General features: G+C 37.9%; 1 protein-coding gene and 1 long non-coding RNA gene across 5 annotated transcripts; both read left to right on the top strand.

The window, feature by feature from the left end:
• Positions 1-225: 225 nt before the first annotated feature.
• ssr1 (signal sequence receptor, alpha) lies at positions 226-10,699 on the top strand. Of its 4 annotated transcripts, none has more exons than XM_037756544.1 (10): positions 226-445; positions 2,661-2,806; positions 3,603-3,699; positions 3,794-3,897; positions 3,971-4,129; positions 4,433-4,509; positions 4,598-4,676; positions 4,878-4,971; positions 6,505-6,519; positions 8,560-10,699. In XM_037756544.1, the coding sequence occupies exons 1-10, from the start codon at positions 376-378 to the stop codon at positions 8,625-8,627; spliced, it is 909 nt and encodes a 302-aa protein (XP_037612472.1). In that variant the 5' UTR covers positions 226-375; the 3' UTR covers positions 8,628-10,699. The 4 variants fall into 4 exon arrangements, with proteins under 4 accessions (XP_037612472.1, XP_037612471.1, XP_037612474.1 ...); XM_037756543.1 differs by having other exon boundaries at positions 229-445; positions 3,603-3,705; XM_037756546.1 differs by lacking the exon at positions 6,505-6,519 and having other exon boundaries at positions 229-445.
• A 2,469-nt stretch (positions 10,700-13,168) lies between these two features.
• LOC119480391 lies at positions 13,169-18,457 on the top strand. The gene is made up of 5 exons (XR_005204907.1): positions 13,169-13,254; positions 15,821-15,940; positions 16,786-16,896; positions 18,095-18,163; positions 18,248-18,457. It is a non-coding gene; the product is annotated as an uncharacterized LOC119480391 (long non-coding RNA).
• Positions 18,458-19,920: the final 1,463 nt, after the last annotated feature.

Here is a 19,920-nt window from a genome sequence, read left to right on the forward strand (position 1 = left end):
TCAAATTTAAATGATACATTTTGGTAAAAGTTTGTTAATTGAGCAGCAGCCTGTATTTCCGGTGTTACGTCAAAATCTGTTTCCCCATCGATTTGTGTTTCCTCTTAATTTCCCCTGAACCCGGAAAGTCTTCTTCTCAGATAACCATAAGATAGAAGACTTTTTTTCTCGTAAACTTCTGACTTTATTCTCGTAATATTAATAACTTAGCTGGCTAATTCATTCAACGACACCTAACCACAACCGCGGAGGACAGAGTTAAGGGAGACAGATTTCACCGCAACACCTCGTGGTCGGTGTGTTGTGCGCATGCGCGGTAGTGAAGCTGTGCTGTGTGACTGACTCTGACCGCTCTGACTCTGATTTCAGCTCTAAATGATGAAGTTCCTCCCGAAGCTGCTGCTGCTGGCGCTGCTGGTCCTCCCAGCGACGCTGCTCATCAGAGGTGAGTCTCCGGTGAGACCGTTCACCTCCAGCTTCAGGAGGAAACAGGACTGCTCTAGTTAGCTGTAACATGCTAATGCGGCTAGCTGCTGGAAGGCCATGCTCCATGTGCTAGCTGTGTGCTAGCCCAGCTAACGCAGCTAACTGTGCTAGCTGTGTGCTAGCCCAGCTAACGCAGCTAACTGTGCTAGCTGTGTGCTAGCCCAGCTAACGCAGCTAGCTGGAAGCAGCTAGCTGCGTGCTAGCCCAGCTAACTGTGCTAGCCCAGCTAACTGTGCTAGCCCAGCTAACTGTGCTAGCCCAGCTAACTGTGCTAGCACAGTTAGCTGTGAGCAGCTAACCAGATGACTGATATCCAGTCTCTCTGGGATGTGATGAAGTGTTTACAGCAAGGAGTCTCTTAGTCTGAATGTTCAACTGTCAACATGTGATACACAGTTTATATAGTTTATATAGTTTATATAGTTTATACAGTTTATACCGTTTATATAGTTTATATAGTTTATACAGTTTATACCGTTTACCAGAGTCAGTTTATCCTGCTACACTGACGTGTCCTTAGTCTGTTAGCCTGTTAGCTTGTTAGCTTTTTAGCTTGTTAGCCTGTTAGCTTGTTAGCCTCTTAGTCTGTTAGCCTGTTAGCCTCTTAGCTTGTTAGCCTCTTAGTCTGTTAGCCTGTTAGCCTCTTAGCTTGTTAGCCTCTTAGTCTGTTAGCCTGTTAGCCTGTTAGCCTCTTAGTCTGTTAGCTTGTTAGCCTCTTAGTCTGTTAGCCTGTTAGCCTCTTAGCCTGTTAGCCTCTTAGCTTGTTAGCCTCTTAGTCTGTTAGCCTGTTAGCCTCTTAGCTTGTTAGCCTCTTAGCTTGTTAGCCTCTTGGCTTGTTAGCCTGTTAGCGTGTTAGAATGTTGGCCTGTTAGCCTCTTAGCTTGTTAGCCTGTTAGCTTGTTAGCATGTTAGCCTGTTAGCTTGTTAGCCTGTTAGCTTGTTAGCATGTTGGCCTGTTAGCTTGTTAGCCTCTTAGCTTGTTAGCCTCTTAGCTTGTTAGCCTCTTAGCTTGTTAGCCTCTTAGCCTGTTAGCCTCTTAGCTTGTTAGCCTCTTAGCCTGTTAGCCTCTTAGCTTGTTAGCCTCTTAGCTTGTTAGCCTCTTAGTCTGTTAGCCTGTTAGCCTCTTAGCTTGTTAGCCTCTTAGCTTGTTAGCCTCTTAGCCTGTTAGCCTCTTAGCCTGTTAGCCTCTTAGCTTGTTAGCCTCTTGGCTTGTTAGCATGTTGGCCTGTTAGCTTCTTAGCTTGTTAGCCTGTTAGCTTGTTAGCATGTTGGCCTGTTAGCCTGTTAGCCTGTTAGCTTGTTAGCCTCTTAGCTTGTTAGCTTGTTAGCCTCTTAGCTTGTTAGCTTGTTAGCCTCTTAGCTTGTTAGCCTGTTGGCCTGTTAGCCTGTTAGCTTGTTAGCCTCTTAGCTTGTTAGTCTGTTAGCCTGTTAGCTTGTTAGCCGTGATGCTAAGTAGCTCTGTTAACTGTCGCTATATATATATGTGTATATATATACATATGTATATGTATGTATGTATATGTATATATATATATATATATTTATTTATATATATATATATGTATATGTGTGTGTACACATACACATATATATATATGTGTATGTGTATATATATATATATATACACACATATATATGTGTGTATATATATACACATACACATATATATATATATATACATATATATATATATATATATATATATATATATACATATATATATATATATATATGTATACTTATATAACTTTTGATATTCTCTGAGATTAAAGTGTCAAATTAACGAGAAAATAACTTCCAAATTTGTGAGATTATAAAGTTGTAAATTTTACTTGAAAAAAAGTCAGATATTCTCTGAGATTAAAGTGGCAAATTTATGAAAAAAAAACCACAAATTTGTGAGATTATAAAATCGTAAATTTACAAGAAAAATACTCGGAAAAATAATTAAGTGCAAAACCGTAGTAATGAAAAATAGTGAGGTTTTCATCTCAGAATTTTCTCATAAATTTATGACTTGGAAATTCTGAGTTTTTTTCTCGGATTATGACCCCCCTCCCTGGCTCCATAATTTGTATTTATTTTTTTACCTACAATGGCCCTAATACGCCGTCGTAAATAAATGACATAAAAGTGCATTTTTAAAAAAAAGTTTTAACAATGTTCTGTATCAGGGCCGACGGTGAGTGCCCAGGATCTGACTGAAGATGAGGAGGCCGAGGCTGAGGCTGTGGATGTGGATGAAGATGTTGTGGATGATGTGACGGCTGAAGACGAGGACGACGAGGCGGAAGTGGAAGACGACGAGAATGCGGAACTGGTGAGTGACTCTGATTACATATCATCATCACATACATATTTGCGTTCATTCGCTCTAGGCGCGCCGGAGAGGAGAAGGAGCTCGTCTCCATAGATATCAAAAACTTTTATTTCCGCCACCAACCACTGTTGCTGCTCTGTACATGTTGTGGAGGTCCCAGATATGTCAGAAAACCAAACGCCGTCGTGTCTGGGTTCATAACATCACCTGGCGGCGAGCTGTATTCACATACAGTGCCGTTGCGCTGACTGCATCTAGCAGCCACACGTCGCAGACTGTTCTGTGATTTAATATCAATAAACAAATCAAAAGGATGCCGAAATAACAACATAATGATGCTGATTAGTAAAAAGTCTGAATCCATGCTTTGTCAGGTCTGTTACCATGACGACAAGCAAACAACTTTTAAAATGCTTGTTATTCAGCTGCTCCATCAACACTCAACTTAAAGTCATCTAGAGACGTTGTTGTTTCTACCAGAGACAGTCTGTGGTTTCTACGCAGAGTTTGGTCCGCTCTCTGTACAGATATGATGTACAGTCGTAGCTCTGGGTGACCACAGACACATACAAGATTTATTTATCCTCCATTTCTGGTTCAACAACGTCAGGACGTCAGTGACGACAGGAGGAGAAACTCAGCGCTGAGAGGCTTTCGAGACACAGTCACGCAAATTTCTCGCTCGAGTTGAAATATTTCAACTCACAAATTTTGCATTGTTGTGAACTCACTGTGAGGATGTAACCTCAGATGAAGCTCGGATCGATACTTACCGATATTAAACTTGTCTGTCTAGACGGAAGAAAAAGAAGATGAAGAGGAAGAAGCGTTGGTTGGAGAGGTGAAGGCTTCCCCCAACGCTGACACCACCATCCTCTTTGTAAAAGGAGATGGTAAGTGTAAGTGTTCGGCCCTCTGAAAGTTCAGACCAGTGAAGTCAGATCATATTTTAGACAGCAGATTGAACTCTTCCTGTTTCCTCTCCAGACTTCCCCGCCAACAACATCGTCAAGTTCCTGATGGGCTTCTCCAACAAGGGATCGGAGAACTTCATCGTGGAGTCTCTGGACGCGTCCTTCCGTTACCCGCAGGTACCTCGTCCTTCAAGAGCTCCTCAGAGTAACACGATGGATGAGTTCTAACTTCCTGTTCTGCTCCCGTCAGGATTACCAGTTCTACATCCAGAACTTCACGGCGCTCCAGCTCGGCATCGTGGTTCCCGGCGGCAGACAGGCCACCTTTGAGTACTCCTTCATCCCCGCAGAGCCGATGGGAGGCCGGCCGTTCGGACTCGTCATCAACCTCAACTACAAGGACAGCAATGTAAGGAGATAGTAGTTTCTACTAATACTTGATAAATGGAGGTGTGACGTGTCTGAGTGTTTCTGCTGTCAGAGGACTGCTTCATTATTATACAATTATTTTACTGTGGATTACAAACGCCACCTGCCAACGAAGGCTAATAGTAATTCATGCCATTCTTTGATCAGATAGTTCCTTCCTGCGTGCGTGTGCAAGCGGCGCCGCGCTCCTCGTAGTTTCAGCAGGTAGATCAGCTGTTGGAGCAGCGGAACATATCGTCGTTCAAACCCGACAGAAACAAAATAACACTCTTCCTGTCTGCAGGGAAACATGTTCCAGGACGCCGTGTTCAACCAGACCGTCACCATCACAGAGAGAGAGGACGGACTAGACGGAGAGACGTAAGTGTTTGCATCACTTTTTGATCTTTTACCGTTTTACCTCCTCAGCCTTCCTTTAACTCGTTCCTCTTCCCTCCGGCTCTCCCAGGATCTTCATGTACGTCTTCCTGTCAGGCCTCGGGCTGCTGGTCGTCGTTGGCCTTCACCAGCTGATGGAGTCCAGGAAGGTATTAAAAAAACAAAACAAAAAAAAAAACGCTGCTGTATTAGTGTCAGACCAATCAGTAAATCAACAACTAGTCAGAGTTAACCACCGTGACAGCAGGTAAACATGGAGGAGGGGTTGCATCAACAGCAGCAACGTTGCATTTCCCCGGCAGGTCTCTTACTGTGTGTTTGTGTGTGTGTGTGTGTGTGTTTGTGTACAGAGGAGGCGTCCAGCTGCGAAGGTGGAAATGGGAACTTCGAGCCACAATGACGTCGACCTGAGCTGGATCCCTCAGGAAACACTCAACCAGATCAGTAGGTCACATCCTGCACTCACTCACTCACTCGTCAGCACACACACAGCAGCTTATGCTCTCTGCACCTTTTTTAGGCGCAAGCTTGGAGGATGACCTTTGACCTGCAGCTTCTACTATAGTCAAACATCAAATTCCTGTTTTAGCAACAACCTTCTTTTTTTAAACTTTGAGCACAAAATTAGGTTATTTGTCAGAAAAACCAACAGTGTGTTTAATCAACTTAGTCAGGAAATGACTCCAATATATATGAAATATCATAGAAATACACCGGAGGGGGGTTTTATAACGGTCTTTAAATGTCTGGTGGTAGTGAAGAAGTCTTTCCAGCTGGTAGGTCTGCATATTGAACCTCAGTAGAGTGAAATCTGTATCTTATTAGATACAAACCGACTTTTTTTTCGGAAAATTCAGATTTTTTTTTTTTTACATCTTTTGTACATTTAAAAAAAAAAAAAATTACAGACAATTTGAGGATGTTTTTTTTTTTTTTTTTACTTTTTTTCTGATATTTTTTAGACTTTTTTTTTACTTCAGATTTTTTTTTTTTTTAACATTTCTCTAAAAATTTTGCTGAAAATTCAGACTTTTTTCCGAAAAATGTTCAGACATTTTTTCGAAAAAAATTCAGACATTTTCGATTTTTTTAATATATATATATATATATATATATATATATATATATATATATATATAATTTTTTTTTTTTTTTCTGATCTGTTTTAGACATTTTTATAACTTTTTTCGGAATTTTTTAAACTTTTTATTACTTCAGAAACTACAAAATTGTGTATTTTTATTGTAGATTATACAAAATGTAAATTATGGAAAGCAGGCGGTGAATGTCTGCTCTGATCCTCATTTCCATCAGATATTTACGGAGCTTTATTTCATCTTGTGTACACAAGACAATCCTCTATTATTGACCTCGAGGGCTGCATATATATTTCCTGATCTATCTTCAGACCATATTTGTATGTAGATACTGATGCATCGGAGTGTTTTGGCACATGAATATGAATGCACAAAGTGGTTAAAATTTGTGGTATTTATTTGGTATTTGGTCTGAAACTCAGATGTTGCACTCACTTGATTTGAGTGTCTGCAGCCAGAAAACATCAAAATCATAATAAACTGTCAGAAAATCAAAACGGTAAACAAACAGTATGCACGTGTATATTTTGATGCATTGAACAGGCAGTTCAACATAAAGTAGATTCAAACACAACAAGTTGTAATTTGTAATAAAGTGTTTTCAGTTTGGAGCCGAACAGAAGAATATATTGTATAAAGCTTTTTACCAGAAAAGGTGACGTACTGATTGAAATGGCGTCCCTCCTGACAGAGCTGGACGTTGGCGCTCAGACACTCGGGATGTTTCTCTCCTCACAGAATCAGCCGATGTGTTCGGTTCTCTTCCTGCTTCACCTGCTCCTGTTTGACCTTTAACCTCCACTTGTGCATGAGGGTCACTCACTCTTTTCTGTTTTTCTCTCTCTGCCTTCCTCGCTGTCATGTTTCCCTGCGTCTTCAGTGCAGAGTCGCAGAGGTGAGGTCTGCTTTATGTCCTGTGTGTGTGTGTGTGTGAGTGTGTCTTTAAGTTGACTAAAATCTAAATGTGGTGCTGATGTTGGAGTGTCTCCTTAAAGGTGCAGATGCTCTGATCTATCAATGACAATTAGGGATGTACCGGAGAGTACCCAAATGTAAGTACTTGTACTCGGTCTGATAAAAAGGTACCGGTGCATCCCTAATGAGAATATACTGACATTTCAACACAACGTGAAATCAGTCGAGTAATGACTTCAACAAATCTGCTTCAGTTTGAGAGAAAGCATTCAGAGCATCTGAACTGTAACACAAACCGAGTAACAGTAAAGAGCTTTAACATGTGCTTTAAAGCCGCTGCTCAGCTGTGGACTGAGTCGGATTCTTCTGGAGGTTTTGTTTTGTTGAATCTCTCTGATGGTCCGGTCACACCAGAAAGTGGCTCAGTGAAATCAGCTGCATGTGTTTGTGAAATGTTGTTTGTGTGTCTGTTGACGGTGTTTCTCTGCTGAGCTGCAGAGGAGGAATATTAACACAGAGAGGGAACTTTGTACTGAAAAGACCGTAACTTGGAAGGATATCCGTCCACTCCATTTGTCCGACTAACGCCAAATTCACACCAGAGCAGCGGCAAAGTGCGGCCAGTAAACGGCTCCTGAGACATGTTGATGTGTTCATGCCTGAAACACATGAACACGCATCCCGGCTGCAGAAAAATCTAATTATTGCAGCGAGCCGCAGTTTGCCGCTGCCTGGTGTGAATTCGGCGTCCCATTAGCTGCAGATAAACACATTCTTGCATGGAAGGACTGGAGATCACTTAGATTGAAAGCTCATGAAGGATCTCCTCAGGGCCAGTATGAACAGGAGACATTATTATTATTATTATTTTTATTATTACAACAGCAATCTAAACCTGTGTCCGTATTTATAGAGACACCTGACTATTTTTTTAAGTAAGATAAAGTTGAAAAATTGTGAACCCATCCTTTAACCTAATTCCTAGGGGGTCTCACGATACGATCTTATTGCGATTTTAAACATTGTGCGATGTGCTGAGTATTGCGATAAGATATACACCTTATTACCTTTTTTCAACTTAAAAAAAAGTCAGAAAAAGTTAAAAAAAAAAAAAAAATTCAGAAAAAAAGTTAAAAAATAAAAAGAAAGTCTGAAATTTGTCGAAAAATGTCTAAAGAAATTTCAGAAAAAAATGTCTTTAAAAATTTGAAGTTAATTAAAAAAAAAAGAACAAAATGTCAGAAAAAGTAAAAAAAACAAAACAAACAGAAAGGTAAAAAAAAAAAAAAGTCTGAAATTTGTCAAAAAATGTCTTTAAAAAAATCTGAAGTAATTAAAAAGGAAAAAAAATATCAGAAAAAAGTTATATAAAAGAAATCCCAAAAATGTCTGAAAATTGTTCGGAAAAGGTCTGAAAAAAAAGTTAAAGTCCGACAAATTTCTGAAATAAATTTCGAAAACTGAAAAAAGTGAGAGATGTTTTTAAAAAAATCCGAAATAAATAAAAAGTAAAAAATATCAGAAAAAGTAAAAAAAAAAAAATCTGTTTTATCTAATAAGATACAGTTTTCACTCTCATCTCACAGTTTTCATTCACATATCTGGAGGTCAGAGGTCAAGGGACCTCTTTGAAAATGGCCAGTGACCAGTTTTTCCTCCCCAAAATTGAGTGTAACTTTGGAGCGTTATTTAACGTTCTTCTCGACGAGCTGATGGATCATCAGGTTCTCTAGTTTACTATATCAGTATCTTCACTCTAGCTCTAAAACTGAGCAGCTAAAACCTCTGACAGACAGAATAGCGGCCGTCGGATTGTTAAGAGGTTAATAGTTTATATAATAAAAGATCAATACTTGACGTCCGTGTATTGATACAATATTGTCACGCTAAATATCGCCATACGGTTCTGTATCGATGTATTTCTCCACCTCTATTAACTCCAAGAAAGCTCAGAGGTCAGATGTGTTTCTTACTAACTGTGTTATCTTACTCAGCGTTTCTGCTTCTTCTTCTTCTCCAGACAAAGCGTCTCCCAAAAGATCTCCTCGCAAAAGGAGCCAGAAACGCTCGGCCGGCTCGGACGAGTGACGGGCGCCGTGACGACCACGGCGGCAAAACTTCAACCACCGGTCTACGCAGGAGGAAGAGGAGGAGGAGGAGGCTGTGAGCGCCACGCTGAGCGCACTCTGCCCTCTCTACTGAGGAACTTTAACCAGTGCCAAGCACAGCGATGGCTGGCTCTCTACTTTCAGCTTAAAAACTGTCTCACACACACACAGACACACACACACACACACACACACACACAGCCCATTTTGTTTAGCGGTTACAGTGAAGCTGTCACATGACGGAGAGAAGTGGAAAGGATCATCCTAAAACAGGTGCGTTGGGTTTAAAGGGCACATCTCTCTCTCTGAAGGTCGTTGGTTTTTCTTAGTTTGCTACCTCCCACTCTGGTAGCCGTTAGTTGCAGCTCCTCTGTGGTGAGTAACGGAGCCACCGTGACGGTAACAAATGTAGTTTTGTAGATAGTTTCTGCACGTTTTGGATTTGGTAGAGTGCGTCTGCTCTCCTGATTTGCGTCGCTCATTTCACCGCTTAGATCCTGTAGGAACTATCTGATCCTGGTCGGCTCAAACGGTCTGCCAGGACTCAGTGCCGTCGACCTCTTACAGACTCTTTGTGCAAGAACACAACCCTGCAGATGGCATTAGGGAACATTTTATATTTGGAAATTGTACAGGTCACATTAACGTGGTTGAAGTCGTGTGAGATCTGCAGCTGAACCACCGTCAAACAGACGGACATTGCCGGGTTTTGTTTTACATTTAAACGTCACATTTAGGAACGAGGAGCGCCGCTGACTCGATGGTGGGAAATAACCGTTAGTTGCAGGAGATGGCAAGCAACCGCCACAACTGCTTTTTCTTTTTTGAATTCTTTGCAACGGGAACGCAGCGTATTTACACTCTGCTACAAACTGCAGCAGCGTGACGAGGCGCTGAGCGTCTATTCTGCGCTCAGCGCTGCACGTATGGTGTTTCCTTCTGGTCGTCGAGAGTTGAATAAGTTCAACTTTTGGGTAAAACTCCACAAAGACCAACCGTCACACCGTACATGTAGCTACAATCATCCGGAGCGAGTTTTGCATTTCACAATAATCAAGTATTTAATTAGTTTTAAAACTGTCATCTTTGTCGTTTCTAAAGTAACTATATACCTAACAATGAAGCTTATTTATACAGCACTGAAATCAGGATAAATGAAGTAGTTTGCACGCCGTTGAGCCGATCATCATCACCGCAGGGGGGATTCCTTCACCGCTGACGGAAAACGAGTAATTTGAAGATTTGGGCTCTGATGTTTCTGACGGCGATTAACTGAGAAAACAGCAGGTCAATCAGTGATGTGAGCTGGGAGCTGGTGGTGAATATGACATTAGCAGGTGGATCAGGTGGTTCCTTCATCAGGTCTGTGGACAGGAAGCAGAGAGAGTTGAGCGTGCCCTTTAACCCCGACACCCTGAACTCAAACCCCCAGAGGTTGTGGAACCAGCTTCTCCTCTTAAAGAGCAGCAAGATGTGAAATCTCCAAACCCTCGCCGTGTGCCTGTTTTCTACTTCGCTGTCTGTAAATTGTGTTTTACTTCTGGCTTCTCTCCTCAAGCAGCTCGTTCAAAATCACAACTTACCCGATTTGTATTTGTTTGTTTTTCTTTTGGATTGTAAAAAATGTTGAAGCACTGGCTGAAGCACTGGTGTAAATACTGGCTGACGGATGAGAGCGAAAATTACTGAGCTAATTTATTTGAGTGACAGATTTGGGCTTGGGGAAGGGGGGTGGGGGGGTGTTGTGCACTGTGTTGTTGTTGTTTTTGATTTGACCACTAGGGGACGACGTTGACTCCCTCTGCAGAGTTTAGTCTTTTAGAGCTTTGTGGTTCTGAGTTTGGACGTGAACTGTAGCTGCACGTTGGACTCTGAAGGTCCTGCAGATCCTCCAGCAGACGATCCAAACCCGAATACACTGCCGAGGCTTGTCGATGCCACTCGTTCACCCACACAGGACTGAGCTGATGTTTTTTTTTCTGTCATTCATAGATACAAACTTCTACTGTTATTTGCTTTTAAATGTGCAGGAAATAAACTTTGATGATTTGCTGTCGGCTCAGTGCCTCTTTTTTTTCTGCTCTAAAATCATTTAAAACGATAATTTCACTTGGACTCGATATAGTTTGTTATGAAATGCTGTAGAAAGAGAGCCTCTTGTAAAACAGATCACACTACAAAAAATGTCGGAAAAATATCCCAAAAAAAGTTTAAATAATTTTTTTTTAAATGTCAGAAAAATTCAGAAAAAAGAAATCCAAAAAATATCAGAAAAAAAGTTTTGAAAAATGTCTGGAAAGTTTTCGAAGAAAATCAAAAACAATAAAATTAAAGAAAATGGCCGAAATTTTTCAGAAAAGATGTCAGGAAAAAAATCAGAGATATGTCTTTAAAAAATTCCAGTCAATTTAGAATTTTTTCAAAAATTGACCATAAAATTTCTGAAAATTGTCAGAAGTCAGAAATGTCTTTAAAAAAAAAACTCAGTTAGGTTGAGTCAGAAAAAAAGTCAGAAAAATGTCAAAATATTCCGAGAAAATGTCAGAAAAAAAGTTTTTTAAAAAGTCAGAAAAATGTCAGAAAAAATTGTTCTAAAATGTCCAAAGAAAGTCAGAAAAAATTAACAAAAAAAGTCGGAAAAAATTCAGAGAAATGTCTAAAAAGTCTTCAGTTAGATGATGTTTGAATTAAGCAGCATATTAAAGATGTCCTCTTTTAATGTGATGTATTGTTTAAACCAGTTTATTTGTTCCACGAAATGACACGCAGCTCAATACCTCCTGTCATGTTCAGGAAAAATAAAAGTTGGCCAACTTTTTATTTTTAGCTACAAGGAAATGTTCAACCAACAGCATCTCTTACATAATGTGGTTTGATGATGCAAGATGTGATTGTGACAGTATTCCAAAGGCCATTGTGGAAGTCTGAAGCATTAAAGTGTAATTAAGTCTAACTGTAATGGTTTTATTGGTGTGAGGCTGAGAACAGAAAGGTAACGCCTGCACACTACTCCATGCCACAATGTTTTTATTGACTACGTTTCGATCCTGCTTGGATCTTCAGGTCTTCTTTTTTTTAAATATTGTGGCTTGGAGAAGTGTGCAGGCGTTACCTTTTTCTTTGCATTACAAATGTGTGCGAAGAAAATCACAATGCATTGATTTAAAATATTGCAGAAGAATCATGATGCAACAGCATCAGAAGAATGTCTGAAATATGTCCGAAAAAATTGTCTGAAAAATTTCTAAAAAATTCCCCAAAAAAGTTAAAACATTTTTTTTTAAAAGTCAGAAAAAAGTAAAAAAAAAGAAAAGAAAAAAGAAAGTCAGAAAAATGTTCAAACATTTTAAGAAAAAAGTCAGAAGTTAGATTACAGTTGATTCAGAAAAAAAGTCTTAAAAATGTCCAAACAAGTGTTCTAAAATATCTCAATTGTTTTTACAAAATATCCAAAAAAATGTCAGAAAAAAGTTTGAGAAATGGCTTTAAGAAAGTCAGAGTTAGATTACGTTTCAATTAAGCAGCATGTGTGAGAAAATGACAGCTCTTACATAATGTGGTTCGATGACGCAAGATGTGATTGTTACAGTATTCCAAAGGTCATTATGGAAGTGTGTAAGAGTGTAATTAAGTGTAATTGTGATGCTGTGGTGTTATTGGTGCGAGGCTTCAGAACAGAAAGGTAACGCCTGCACACTACTCCATGCAACAATGTTTTTATTGATTACGTTTCGATCCTGCTTGGATCTGGTCTTTTTTTTATATATATATTGTGGCATATAGTAGTGTGCAGGCGTTAACTTTTTCTTTGCATTACAAATGTTTGCAAAGATAATCACAGTAAAAAAAGTTAAAAGTCCGAAAAATGTCTGAAAAAAGTCTGAAAATTTTCAGGAAAAATGTCAGAAGAAATGTATTAAAAAAATATCCAAAGTTAATTAAAAAAAATAAAAAAAAGTACCAAAAATGTCTGAAAATTGTCCCAAAAAAAGGTAAAAAAAGAAATTGTCTAAAAAATATCAGAAAAAAAGTAAAAACAAACAAAAAAAACCCGAAAAAGGTCAGAAAAAAAGGTTTAAAAAAAGTCCGAAAAATATCTGAAAAAAATATCCGAAGATTTCCCTAAAAATATCTGAAAATCGTCAGAAAAAAGTCAGAGAAGTGTCTTTAAAAAAATCTTAAATTAGACTACAGTTGAATTAAGCAAAATATTAAAGGTGTCCTCTTTTAATGTGACGTAGTGTTCACATCAGTTTATTTGTTCCACGACAGAATCGTGACGCAACAGCAGCAGTTCTGTCCGACAATATACATGAAAGGTATGAAAGTCTTATGAAAGAGGGAAAGTGATGATGACACATAACGTCCTCTCCTTTTGTTGAGACAGTTGGAGGATGAAGAGGTGACTTCCAGCTTCACCTTTCTGACCCGAGTGGGACGGGTTGTGTACACTATGCTGCTCTCCGATCAAATCGGTTGCAGGTGTGGCGTCAAGACAAACCGGTTTTTATCCAGTCGAGCTGAAAAGAGCAAAGTGCTGAATGAGGGCACGTTTCTGATTTCAGTGTGAGATGACGGAGAAGCTCGGGTCCAAACTGCAGCAGAAGGTGAGTGTTGATGAAGCTGCTATGATCCAGTTCACTCGGAGGATCTTTAGGTTGAAATGCTTGTTGTTGGGAAGGAACCAAAGCTGACATTCAGTGAGGGGCTGCTGCACCTGTTGCATTGAGAGTTCATTTATTATTTCAGTGGGATTTTCTTGCTAAACCAATTTATTCATGCAATGCATTCATAACTTCTCCAATAAAACGACAGCGTTACTGTTACTCTTCGTTACCGTTTTGTGCAAAAGACTTTCATAAAGCAACTATGACACCTGAAGTCTTTAGGTTCCTCTTGCACGTTTGGAAAATAGGTGTGTGCACAAGATGTGTTGGAATGGAAACTATGTGAAGTGTTTTTTGACCGACTTTTCAACAACAAGGACATTCAAAGTGCTTTATAAGAAAGGCAAAAGACTCAAAGGGCAACATAAAAAAAAGGATAAATACAAGAAGAAAGTGCCTTTAATAAAATATTACTCAGACTAGAATTAAAGCACATTATAACTCATATGCACATGTATGCATACATAAACATGCATTATAGAGCGCTGCAGGGATGATGTATTTTTGTAGGCCAACCAGGATTTTAGCATCTCCCTGGTTCCCTCCACTAACAGCCAATGGGATTGTTCCATTGGGTTTTGGATTAATGCAGAAAATCAGCTCTGTGGCAAACAAACAAAAGTTTATGATACTTACACGTTTTGTTCAGTAAGATAATCTCCACAAATGAACACCACTTTTATGATTTTTGAAGTGTGAATGCAATCACCAGCTAACGTTAGGCTATAAACGAACTACACCACGGTCACATGAGCGCAAGTATAAACACAACGAGGCTGTAAAGGTCATGCATATTCACTGTCAGTGTGCTAAAAGGCTCAATGATGCTGGTGACAGTGACCAGCATGGCTAGCTAGCGTTAGCTTGAGTAATACAGTCATACATTAACGTTAAAGCAGCATCAGACTGTCGTCTGCAACTAAATCTCAGCCTGTAGATCAAACAGTTGGTCATTAACACGTTGGTTATTTACAGACAACACTCAGACTAACGTCACTGTGTTGGACGGGGGAAGACTGAAGAGACATGGCGGCGATCAACCTTCATTTATTAAGGTGTCGCCAACGCTGGGTTTTTATTGACTACGTTTTGATCCTGCTTGGATCTTCGTCAGGTCTTTTTTTTTTTATATTGTTGCATGGAGTAGTGTGCAGGCATTACCTTTTTCTTTGCATTACAAATGTGTGCGAAGAAAATCCCAATGCATTGATTTAAAATATTGCAGAAGAATCAAAAAATGTCAGAACAAAGTCTGAAAAATGACCAAAGATTTTTTAGAAAAAAATCAAAGAAATGGCTTTAAAAAAATCTGAAGTTAATTTAAAAAATTAAAAAAAATATCAGAAAAAAAGTATGATAAAATGTCTGAAAATTGTCCAAAAATTGGTAAAACAAAAAAAGTAAAACAAAAATAAAAAATGTTTAAAAAATATCAGAAAAAAAGTTAAAAAAAAAGGCAAAAAAGAAGGCAAAAAAGTATCAGGACAAACGTTAAAAAAGAAGCCGAAAAATGTCTGAACATTTTTCAAAAAATGTCCGAAAAAAAAGTTTCCTCAGGCACAAGATAATTATTAGACGTGTATAAAACAAACGTTTGTATAACGAGATGAATGGATACGAACTTGTTAAAATTATTATCCAAACATATGTTAAATTACATTGAAGTCTATGAGATCTTTGGGTTTTCTTTCCCCCAAAAGGGGGCGTGGCCTTGACTTTTTGCGAAGTACCCGTATGTGCCGGTCTGATGTGTGCCCCCCGATTTGAGGATCTAAGACTATGATCAGATCTATGATAAACATTCTGGGGCCGGTCCTTAAAAGTAAGTAATAGAACTTTAAAATCAACCCTATAATATAAACAGTAGGAAGCCATTATATTCCCATTAAAATGTGCTCACTTAACAAGAAGCTGCTTCTTTCAGTTTCCACCTGAATGCATCACTTGAATAGGAAATCTGTTGGTCCAGTTAATATGAAACTTCCTGGAATCCTCTGTGTGTTTAAATGGTTAATGAGTGTTTATATGACGACATCCTGCAAGAAGGAAATAAATGTCCTCTGACTTTATTTTTAGAAACTTGAGGCCAGAGGCTCAAAGTACAGCAGAGTTGAGATGAATGTTTTTATGTGCAGTGTGTGTTGTACTGACGGATCTACAGACAACTACTCTTAAAGAAAAGGGCTGTTTTTGAAAACTCTTTATTGATTTCTGATCTGTCTTTGGGGTCAAATGCAAACAGGTAATGACGTCTTCTCTCCTGGAGTAAATAGGACAAACATTTCTGTCAGAAATAACACCTCAATGTCTCTTTTATTTTAGAAATTAGCACCTTTTGCTGCAGCTGCATGTGCAGGTTGCTGCTGTTATAGACTTGTTATAGACAGCCAGCACTGACAGTGGAAAGTATTTCTAAATTGTGGTATTGCCACTTTTACTTCCTCCACCCCTGAACCACTTACTGGTTACTGACACACCTCTGTTTGTGTTTGTGACTCTCATTCAGGTTTGTTGGTGTGAAACTCAACATGAGGCTCTGTGATGAACGGAAGGTCAAGCGGACGGCAAAGTCTGTGGCCTCCAGCTGCTCCAGGATCATCTTCAGCCTCCGACACCGGCCTGCACAGTGAGACACATTTTACACAGACGTGACAGACACACATAATACGATAAGATAAGATAGCACTTTAAAAAAAGATCCGAAAAAAAAGTTAAAGTCAGAATAATTTCCGTAAACTTTCAGAAAAATGTCTGAAAAAATTCAGAGAAATCTGAAATCTTTTGAAAATGTCAGAATTTTTTTTTTTAAATGTCAGAATTTTTTTTGAAAATGTCTGAAATGTTTCTAAAAATTTAAAAAAAAAATCACCATCACCAAAAAATATCTGAAAAGGTCCGAAAAAAATGTTTTTAAAAAAGTCAGAAAAATGTCAGAACATTTTCAGAAAATATGTCAGAAATGTCCAAAAAATAGTCTCCTAAAAATGTCCAAATATGTCCAATAAATAAAAGTAAATTATTTTTTAAAAATTAAATCAGAAAAAAAGTTAAAAAAAAAAAAAATCCCAGAAATGTCTGAATTGTTTTGAAAAAGTCAGAAAAAAGTAAAAAAAAAATGTCAGAAAATTTTAAGAAAAAAAGTCAGAAAAAAGTCAGAGAAATGTCCAAAAAAAGTGTCCTAAAGTGTCCTGTTATAAAGAAATAACAGACCGTAGAATGCCATGCTTGACCAATCCTAATCGAGTATTCAACACAGCCGGGTAATAATTGGTTATAATAGTTACTAGGGGACGAGCATGTTAAAATACAGTGCACTCAGGGGTTTTGCTGCCTTTCTTGGTCTGGTATGACCAGTAGCTCATGGTAGCTAATTTTACTAAATGTTAACAAACTTTAGATGGATATATCTTTATACTGGACATCACTGAGTCAGTTCCCTGACTTTATGACTCTTCTTTTTTACTATTTCAGTGATGACAAAAAGACCAGCCGAGTGGAGTTTCCAACAGCCATTTACCTGCTGATGAAACAGAATCAACAGCTGATCGATTTCAACCTCAACCTGGAACCTTCGGTCACAAAGTAAGGTCACTTCTATAAATGTGTTGAAAGCTTTTCATTAACGACATTGTTTGACGGAGAGTTTCTCATGTCTGTACGCTAAATGTAAAGCTAGGGTAAGGAGGCAGTTAGCTTAGCTTAGCATAAAGACTGGAAGCAGGGGGAAACAGCTAGCCTGGCTCTGTCCGACGTTCAAAAATAACACCTAAAAAAACAACAGTAGGGAATGTGACGTCACCGACAGCAAGTCGGACATTTTTGGAGGATAAAGGGTAAGAGTGTCATCTGCTGGCTGTTTACTGTCAAAAGATAACACAAAACACTGCACAGTGAATACGATTCAAAAGCAGAATTGTTGTATATATAGCATACAGTCATGCTTCAGGGCGGCCCTTCCTTGTGATTGACAGGTCGCCACCACAGCATTGTCCGGTCTGGGAGTTGTCCGTGTTTTCATCGTAGAACTCTAACCCTTTCACAGTGTGTTTTCACTTCATCAAAGTCAATTATAACCTTTTTGGTCGCCTGAATATGTCTTATTCAGCATTCGGTTGTACTTAGCTCCACCGCTCGTGTCACTTGTGGTTACGAAAAAACAAGATGGTGATGGCCAAAAACCAAAATAGTAATGGCCAAAAACCAAGATGATGATGGCCAAAAACCAAGATGATAATGGCCAAAAACCAAGATGATGATGGCCAAAAACCAAGATGATGATGGCCAAAAACCAAGATGATGATGGCCAAAAACCAAGATGATGATGGCCAAAAACCAAGATGGTGATGGCCAAAAACCAAGATGGTGATGGCCAAAAACTAATACGCTGATGACCAAAAACCAATACAGTGATGGCCAAAAACCAAGATGATAATGGCCAAAAACCAAGATGATAATGGCCAAAAACCAAGATGATGATGGCCAAAAACCAAGATGACAATGGCCAAAAACCAAGATGATGATGGCCAAAAACCAAGATGGTGATGGCCAAAAACCAAGATGGCGATGGCCAAAAACCAATACGCTGATGACCAAAAACCAATACAGTGACGGCCAAAAAAAACCCCAAAAAACTCTAGTCCACAAACCAATGGGTGACGTCACGGTGACTACGTCCACTTCTCATATACAGTCCGTGTGATGAACTGGTAGATTTGTGAGTAAAAAAGAGTTTACCTGCAGAGCAGACATCCCGTGTACTGATCTTTAAATGTGATTTCAGACTTGTGTGCGTGAGGACGAGCAGTAAGGATATCCCTCCGTGTTTCTAGACTCCAGCCTGACTGTTACAGTAAGTTCATGTCTCATTGTTCATGTTACACCAGGCTGTGCTCTTCATCAATCATTCACCAAATGATGGCAATATATTCCAAAGGTTATGATGCCGTCTAGAGGAATGAACCCCTGTGGAGTGACCTCTAGATGGGAAACCTCAGACCTCATTATTCCAGTCGTGAGGTGAGAAATCTCTCCTACAAGTTGGACATCAGCAGCACTTCATGTGATGAAGGTTGTTTCAACTCCGGAAATGAAAATCAATCAACAAATTGTAATCATGTCTGAATTGGTTAGTTTACATTGGTACAGCTAATGTACATGCATATCCACAACAGAATTAAAACTTATATATATATATTATATTATAGATATATTACAATAAAAGAAATAGCTGATTTAGATTTTTTCTTTCTTTTTATATTTGTCATGTTGTTGATCAGTTTGGTTTGTTAAAAATTAGCTGTAAAATCACAACAACCATGAAGTATACCGTTATATTTAGAGATTAAATTATACTATTATACAGAAAGTTCATATCTAAAACAGCATTAAAAGTTATATATATATATATATATATATATATATATATATATATTGTTATAGATTTTATTTTTTATATTCATCAGTTATTTGGTTTGTTAAACATTAGATGTAAAACCACAACAACGATGCATACCGTTATATTTAGAGATTAAATTATACTTTTATGCACTTTATGCATATCTACGACAGAATTATCCCTTACGTATATTATATAAATATATATTGCAATAAAAGAAATGGCTGCATTATCCCGCCTCAGTCATCACAATCTATTTTTCCGTTAAAGTTTCGTTAATATATTGTAAAGAATGGTGAATATTGTATTGTTCTCACGTTGTTTGTTTTTCTAAGATTTTATTTGGTGACACTTTATAATAACCATAATTTATAAATGGTAAATTGATAATTATTTTACTGTTAACAAACCATAAAATTATAATTAATAATTATAATAATAATTATTATTAGTAATGCTATCATTTTAACAGTTGACAGTTTATTGTTGCACACATTATGCCATTTTATATATTTAATATATAAGCATTTGTTAATGATTACAAAAAGAAATTGTTTGTAAAACATCTATAAACATTAAACAGACAGATATTTGTAACACTTTAATGGTTAATAAATAGTTTGTAAAGCTATAAACATTCTATAAATAAATAGTTAATACTTTGTTAATGGTTAATAACTGGTCCGTCTGTCTACGTAATGCTTTTTAGATGTTTTACAAATGATTTCTTAAAAGTTTACAAGTCATTTAGTAATCATTAATAAATACTGATAATAAATAGTTTACTAATCAGAATGTAATTGTTATCGTCTCTTATCCGCTATAATACAACATATAATAAAAAATGAATTATTTCATATTACACAAACTACTGGTAAAATAACTAATAATAAATATTAGTTAGTAAAAACATAACTATTAACTAAGTTTAATGAACTATTAATTTACTATTTATAAATGATGGTTATTATAAAGTGTTGCATTGGCCTTCAATGTCCTGAATAAGCTTTATAATGTATAATAAATATATTAAATATAAATGAAATACATAATAATAATAAATATTGTTTTGTTTTATATGAATGTTTTATTGGCGGTGCTAACTGTGCATGTTTGTCTTTAATGGAGTCTGTTTCAGCTCCTGTCCTCTACTGTGAAGCAATAAAGTTTTTAAAATCTGATTTGATTGGTTTCACTTTGTGTTTCTTTGC

This window comes from Sebastes umbrosus, chromosome 21 (assembly GCF_015220745.1).
Source record: "Sebastes umbrosus isolate fSebUmb1 chromosome 21, fSebUmb1.pri, whole genome shotgun sequence".
Classification (NCBI taxonomy): domain Eukaryota; kingdom Metazoa; phylum Chordata; class Actinopteri; order Perciformes; family Sebastidae; genus Sebastes; species Sebastes umbrosus.